Source organism: Egretta garzetta, unplaced genomic scaffold (assembly GCF_000687185.1).
Source record: "Egretta garzetta isolate BGI_Z169 unplaced genomic scaffold, ASM68718v1 scaffold887, whole genome shotgun sequence".
Lineage (NCBI taxonomy): Eukaryota > Metazoa > Chordata > Aves > Pelecaniformes > Ardeidae > Egretta > Egretta garzetta.
In genome coordinates, this window is record NW_009260144.1 from 36408 (window position 1) to 44512 (window position 8105).

At 37.5% G+C, this 8105-nt stretch overlaps 1 protein-coding gene across 1 annotated transcript in view; it reads right to left on the minus strand.

The window, feature by feature from the left end:
* Positions 1-8105, minus strand: part of LOC104128861 (ryanodine receptor 2) — a gene marked incomplete at its 5' end in the record, with an annotated part of 147072 nt that overhangs the window by 26619 nt on the left and 112348 nt on the right. The window contains 4 exons of the mRNA XM_035897117.1: positions 50-197; positions 1932-1996; positions 2372-3675; positions 4202-4283. Coding sequence (XP_035753010.1) covers positions 50-197; positions 1932-1996; positions 2372-3675; positions 4202-4283 — 1599 coding nt within the window. The remainder of the gene's footprint in view (positions 1-49; positions 198-1931; positions 1997-2371; positions 3676-4201; positions 4284-8105) is intronic.

The following is an 8105-nucleotide window of genomic DNA, read 5'->3' on the forward strand; positions in this document are numbered from 1 at the left end:
GTACACATCCCTGCCAACAGCTAAACACATCGCCTAGAGAACAGCTTACAAGAAGCTTCTGTTGGTATGCAATGATTTTCTTCCAGAAAGCTGATTCCTGAACTTCTGGTTCTCCATATCTGTGAGTATGAAGTTGTCTTAACTTCTGTTTCCCTTTGTCTTCCTTGGCTTTCTCTTCTTTCTCTCCATCTTCTCCTCTTAGGACACAAATGAAGCCAAAATAATACATCAAGTTAATAAAATTGCTAACCAAAAAATTAAACCCCCATCCTGAAAGAGGCCATTGCATCTTTTCATGAGGCTCAAGTAGTCATGACTCATGCAGTTCAGAGATATGAATAAAAAGGAGACATATCCCCCTTCAGCCCAAAGTGCTGGCAAGGGTGACAGCCTGGTTAAGTCTACAGAAAATTAAACTCACTGACTTGGCACCCTGAAGTGAGGATGCTAACTGGTAGAGGCAGGTAATCAAGAATATGACAACCTTATTACCTGAGGGTCTGCTTCATAATTGTGCAGCTAATACTTGCACTGACAAATGTTTGTAAGCTGACAGCTGCATGTCTAAGTGCTCCCGTCCAACCTCATGCACTTGAACTATCTGGTTCCCACAATGGTTGAAGAAATCTTTGGTGGTTCTTGGATTTACAAGTCAAACCTCAAGTTTTAAACTCTGCATTTCTGCCCACCTGAGGAACTCATAAGCACCCACTCCAGGAGGAGACAGGAATAAGGGAGCTTGACAGCATTCAGTGTGTGATTATCACCATGCTGCCCAATTACAGACAGTCATATTTAGCGGGCTGCCTTCTCCAAACACATGATCTAAGGAACTGTGAATTATCTTAGAAGTTAATTTGACCTGACAGCATGATAGATGAAAGGGTCACAGAAGTCCATCTGAAGCCAAACCAGAGTGAGAAGCAACTTATAAATTACATCGTTATTTTCTCTGTATCTATCTACAAACAGAAAAACTGATGTCCTAAGCTGCTTCTCCTACTAGAATACACTCGACAAACTTGCACTTGGAAGTTCACTTGAAAGCTTATCTTATGTTAGGAGTGGCTTCAGGGCAGCTAATAGTGCCAGGCACTGCAGTCCTCACAGTGAATACTGGTTTTGCTGCAAGTCACAGACTCAAGTAGAACAATCAACACTGAAGCGACGTTCAAAAGTCAGCAAGACTCTCCCTTACAAAGTTAGAGTGGCTGAGTTAGAAATTTGCTGTACCGATTAGGAAGAAGAGTTTTTGTTACTGGCAAGTGTTTGTTATCCCAGGAGAACAATAAGGATAGAGCCTGAGACTAAGGGACACACCTAGAATTTTGACAGTGACAAATCAGCTACAGGACTGTAGACATATCAGAATTGTACATGTGTCAGGAACCATAAAATACAGGGATGGAGTGCCATACTTTTTGCTGGTTAAAACAAAGCACTGTTTTGCTTTTCACTATTTTTATTCTGAGCTAATCTTCTTAACATTAGATTTCAATATTCTAAAAAGATTTAAATGTTTTTGATTTTTGATTTCTTCAATTTTAAAATATTAAACAGATTCAGTCTCTACCACTAATGGATAACAAGTCTCTGGAACCCAGGTGCTCTTACAATTTTTCCGAGATTTTCTTCTAGCTTTCAGACTTGCCAAGAAAGACTTAATCAAACAAACACATCCTGAAAGAAACTAAATCAACATCACAAAGGATGCTTCTGGAAGAGGGAAATTCATAAAAACTCTGAATTATGCTATTTACATGGCATTTCCTTGCAAATGTGCATGGATGTGGAGGATGGTTAAAAAAAAAATCTAAACGTGGAACATGAATGGACACAAAATTAAAGGCAAAGAAGTAAGTACAAATCAAGCTGTTTTTTCAGTGAAACAAACCACATTTCATAGGATCAGAGGTTAAAGTAACACATACTCTGCTTTTTCAGGTTCAGATTTTGTTTCATCCTTCTCTTCCTTTTCATCTTCTTTCAGCTGCTCCTACAAAAAGTCAAAATTAAAAAAGTGTCTAAACTATTATACAGTACAGAGATAGTTAAAAAGATACACAGAGTGCAGAATATTGGGCTTTTTTTTTAACAAAAGAAACCCTGAGAGAAGATGATCCTTCACTTTACAATAAGAAAGAGACATTTTAACACTGAATTAAAAGCAAACCAAAACACCATGTACTTAGAGAAGGCTGTGGGAATTCCAAATCTATGATGTCAGAGAGGGTAAACACCAGTAATTATATGTGATTCCTTAAAAAACATGTCACAAACCCCAGAAAAACACAGGTGCAAGTTTTGTTTCAAGACTATACCTAACATATGAAAGAGGGAAACATGCAGCAGAAATAAAAGATACAGTTACCTGGATTTTTTCCTGCACCTCAGGCATTGGAGCTAAGGAGGGAGTGGTCAGTAAATCACTCAAGCCAGCATTTGGATTGTGAGGGATCAATTTATACTGTCCACCTTCTCTTTTCAAATCCAAACCAAATATATCTGAGAGTAGATCACTCTCATCTGATAAAGTTCTCAGATCTGTCAAGTCTTCTGTAGGCAATGCAGCTTCTGTTGGCTTTCTCTCCCCCTCTTCTCCTTCCCCACGTACCTCATCCTGAGTGGGATCTGGCATATTAGCTAATAGTTCAGCCACTTTGATTTTCTTTGCTCCTTCTACTAGGCTTCCCCCAAGCAGCAAACTGCATATGATGCGAAAAAAGCCCCGGACGACACTACAAGCAAAATGTAGTAAGCCCATCAAAATGTTCCAATAGGAAGAAAACAAAGCCATAACCATGTCCTTCATGGTCATTTTCTTCACTTTTTTCATCTGTTTCTTTAGGCTCTTCATGCTGAACATTTTCATAAGCATCATTAAGTTATACTTGAGAGCTACTAATGCTGACTTCAGGGTCACGAGAGAGAAAAAACCCATTCTAGGATCCTGTTCCTCAGGCTTATCTTTCTCATTCTCCTCTTTATTTGCTGACCTTTCATTCAGATCTGACTCAGAGATCTGGGCAGCCAGTTGCATTTCAAAGATGGTATCCTCACAGAAATTAACAAAAAGCTCCATCTTTTCTTTCTCTCCGCCTTCATTTACAACATCAAATATAAATTGTCTCTTTGACTCTTTTACCTGAGGTTTCTCCCACTGAGTCCGACTTGACTCACTTATTTCAAAATAAACTCGTTCAATGCGCTTCGCACTGCCCATGATTTCTATGCGTCCAAGGAAAGGCTGAAAGTAATTCAGCACACTCTCTGACAGTTCAAGAAAAGTTTGCAGGCGGGTATCATGGGGCATGTGTTCTGACAGGTTGGTCAGGAGAACAGCAACATTGAAACCAATGTCTTTGGCAGGTTCATGGAATCGTTTCACAAACTCCTCATAGTCCAGAGTCTCATTCTCATCTGTTTCAGCACATGATAGCAGAAACTCAGTTTCAGACTGGGTGTAATGCTTATGACTTTCCATTGCCTTGTGAAAATCCCTCTTTGAAATTATCCCTTTACCATCAGGATCATATTCTTTGAATGCATCAGAGGAAGTCAAATCCTTCAATTTTAAGAACATATCAAAAAACTTCAGAATCATCTCCACATTGTTGGATGATTCCACAAGCATATCGACCATCTGCTTTCCAATAGTTCCATTCACAACATTACCTAGATGTGATAACATGAAGTTAGAGCTACTGATGGTAGCAAACGTTTTGGGCAAAGAAAAGTGTATAATAAATACTAGTGAAATAATCAAACAGTAAGAATGATAAACTATTGGCTAACACACTCACATGAGAAAGCTAGCTGTAAAATCAGAAGTCTTTTATGAATAACAGTACCCTAAGACTTGGAAAAGTCATAAATGACTAAGCATTTGCCATTAAAGAAAGGAAGAACTAACAAGCCCTACAGAGAGACATCTGCTACATGAGGCAGCATATGATGAATTTTACTACATGCAACGTAGACAGAACTAGTGTCACATTAGTTAGGATCAGTAGGTTACTCATGAAGCTCAGCCTACAATGCTAAGAATTTGCTTTGCTCTTCAATAACCTTCTATGAGAATTAAAAAAAATTAAAAACCCAAACGAAAATGGAGCATTATTTCTCACATGAAGAAAATCACAAAGATAAAAACTTCGCTAGACCAACCGTGAAAGAGGATTTCAAATTAAATTTTGACTACCTTCCAGCATAGACAGCAACATGACAACCATATCCTTCTGAAGATCCATTAATTCCTTCAGTAATTCAATTTGACTGGAATCCTAAATAATGAACACAACATAATATTAAGGTATCTATTGACTTCTCTGACATTTATATATGTGCATGCATATTTCACCCTGTAAAAATGAAACTTAGAAATGAAGCAGCTAGTAGTGTCAAAGCTGGTAATACAGTGAAAATACATTTAATTGCTTGATTCCTTACAGTACATTTACAGTATCAAACATGTACAATTACAGTATCAACATGATTATCTGTTTAGAAGACAGCATTTTAATAACAACAAAGTGAAACCTGAAGGTGATGAAAAAAATTAAAGCAACAACTGGGTATGTCAAGCTCACAGAAGCTCTGTAATGCTTCATGTCAGCTAAAATATTATCTATTGCTGTTGGTGTAATCATGTTTACAGCTATGAAGACTTGTAAAAACAACAATGGCAGCAGCACATAGAGCTCAAAGTATAACATGATTAAAAGTGAGTGATTCCACTACAGGCCACCAAAATTTTTTTGGGGAGAAAGAAAAGTAGAAATAAAACTTCAAAATATTTATTAATAAAGTTCCATTAGTATATCCTTAAATAGACATGCTATTGACTCTTTCAGCCATTTTTTTATCTCACAGAATCACAGAATCGCAAGAGTTGGAAGGGACCTCGGGAGATCATCTAGTCCAACCCCCCTGCTAAAGCAGGCTCTCCTAGAGCATTCTACACAGGACTTCGTCCAGGTGGGCTTTGAATATCTCCAGAGAAGGAGACTCCACAACCTCCCTGGCAGCCTGTTCCAGTGCTCTGTCACCCTTAGAGTAAAGAAGTTTTTCCTCATATTCAACTGAAACCTCATTTGGCTTATCAAGTTTACTATTTCGCTTGTCAATGATTTCAACCTGAAGTCTATCTGGATAGATTTATTCAACTACTTAATTACTTTCTCACTGATACATTGTTGCATTGTGCTGTTGATAAGGCATACTTGAGCATTGCTGGATTTCAGTGATTAGTACAACAAACTCAAGATACTCTATGGCAATTTGGATTTTGGATTGAAAACAGGACAAGTTGGAAATAATGAAGATTTCTAATTGATATGTCCTGTAAGTTTTCATTATAAATCTTCTTCCTTCAAAAGTTGCTTACGACCTCCAAGATCTTTGTTCATTTAGATTGAAAATTTTACTTTCATTTTCTGCCTTGCAGAGATTTCCTAACAAGTATTATCAATATCACCTTGTTGCTTCCTAGTACAAGAGCAGAGAAGGAAAATTGGAAAAAGAAAACAAAACAAAAACAACCAACCAAAACAGTGATTTAGTTTTGTTCCTGTCCTGGTTTCGGCTGGGATAGAGTTAATTTTCTTCACAGTAGCTAGCATAGTGCTGTGTTTTGGATTTAGTACCAGAAGAATGTTGATAACACACTGATGTTTTCAGCTGTTGCCAAGTAGTGCTCAGACTACTCAAGGACTTTTTGAGCTTCTCCTGCTCGGCCAGGTGCATAACAAGCTGGGAGGGAGCACAGCTAGCACAGCTAACCCAAACTGACCAAAGGGCTATTCCATACCATATAACGTCATGCTCGGGGGGGTTAGTTCATTCGTTCGGTCGCTCGCGGCTCGGGGACTGCTTGCGGCTCGGGGACTGCTTGCGGCTCGGGACGGGCTGGGCATCAGTCGGCGGGTGGTGAGCAATTGCATTGTGCATCATTCGTTTTGTATATTCTGTATATTCTGTTATCATTCTCATTATTACTATTATTATTATTTTCTCTTATTAAACTGTCTTTATCTCAGCCCTCGGCTCTAACCTTTTATTTTCTTCCCGATTCTCTCCCCCATCCCATTGAGGGAGGGGGGGGAGCGAGCGAGCGGCTGCGTGGTGCTGAGTTGCCAGCCGGGTTAAACCACGACACAAAATTACAGTGAATCACACTGAATCACAGTGCTCCAGTTTTAAACGGTCTGGTTGGGTTTGGGATTTTTTTGACAGTTATATTATCCTAATTTTTCCCTATTATAGCTAGACTCAAAGTAGATGTCAGACTAGTAATATCAGTTTATTCTGAAGAATTCTCTACATGATTGTCCACCCCCCTAGTGCCCTCAGAAAAAGAATTTAAAAGATACTTATAGAATAGCGTATTATTAAAAAGATTTCAGTGCTCCAGGGTGGCTGAAAAAAGATACACTCTATACAATCAATTCAAGGTTTCAGGAGTTCAATTAAATATTTTAATCACATCATTGTGTATTTTGCGTACTATGCATATACATTATACATACTAAGTACAATACTTATGCTGTGAAGGAGTGCAACTCCTAACTTAATGGATAGCAATTTTTGCAAAAATTGCAAAACAAGAAAATGAGAGTCATTAAAAAAAGAAGTAATTCTTTTAGATGAGAAAACAGCTGCAAAACACAATATAACTTAACAAAAATGTAAAATAATATCAGATACTGAAAACTCTGTATGCAGAATAAAGTTTTTTCAGCACTATGAGTATTGGGATAGACAAAATGAAGTAGGGCCAGGATAAGGGAAAAAAAAAACCCAAAACCCCAAATCCAGAAACAAAAGATATCCTGGACTAAAAGACATTACTAATAAAATGTGTCTTTTATTTCATTAAAGCCTGAAAGTAACTGACTGAGGCAACACAACTCGCAGCCTCTGACCAAATATAGTAATAGTAATGATAGTTGACTTTGTAACTAGTAATAATAAATTAATTTGTAATTTCTAATCTCATTTGAAGGTCAGAAAACCATTACTAACTCAGAACAAAATAAAAGGTCTTGTAAACCAATATTTAAGATTTCCTTTCTGCTATGAATGCCTTAATATTGACCTGACAATTAATGACAAAATCTCAAATTTATATGTATACGCTATCTTTCATTTACTGTTCTATTATAGACAGTGTGGTTTTTTCTGATTATCACCATGGCATTCAATAGTTAGATCAAGAAGTATAGCAAAATCCATTTCTTCTCCTCAATATGCTGACCTGTGGGCCTTCTAGAATGAAAACAGCATACCAATATTGTCCCTCTACTTCAGTTAAGAAAACTGGAAAGTGCAAATGGTTACAAGGTCAGAATAATTATCCTGCAGCCTCCAGACCAGACAAATATCAGTCATTTGCTGCAGTTTCAGTGACAGATTAGATTTACTAAAGTATTTCGAAGATTTTATGATAAAAATATTCAAGAAATTAAAACTACATAAGACTAGTTTCACTGCTTTCAAAAATAGACAAGAGATTTAAATTACTCAAAATAAGCAAAAGTTCAGAAAAAAGTTCTGTACATATCTACCAATAGTCCTTCCTCAACATTTGAAACAACTGTAAGAAGTTTGAAAAATGGGGACGGGGGGAGGGAGAGAGAGAAGCAGGATAAAGCAGAATGATATAAGAAAACACGTTATTGTCACAGAAATAGCATTCAGTTAGATGTCTGAACAAGAAAAAACAATTTTATAATAGCATCAAAACGACCAGCTTACTAGATAGCTTCCTGAAAATCTGATAATACCTGATAACAAGTGCCAAGCTCTTTTCCATTGGCTGTGAATGACAACATTCCGGTAGCCAGGTCAACAAAGCATCCAATTTCTAAATCAACATTACTGCGACCTGATCTCTGGGAATTAGCAATTACATCTCCTCCCCAAACCATGTAGCAATTGCTGCGCTTCACACTGAAAGAACAGCAAGAACAAAGAAAAAAAATCATAGGTCATACTGAACTTGACTAAGTATTCTGTGAAAATGTACTTTTCAGAGTTATAACTAGAGATCCTTGAAGATGCTGCTATTAGTTTTGTTTTCTCATTAAGAACACCTCCCACCCCCC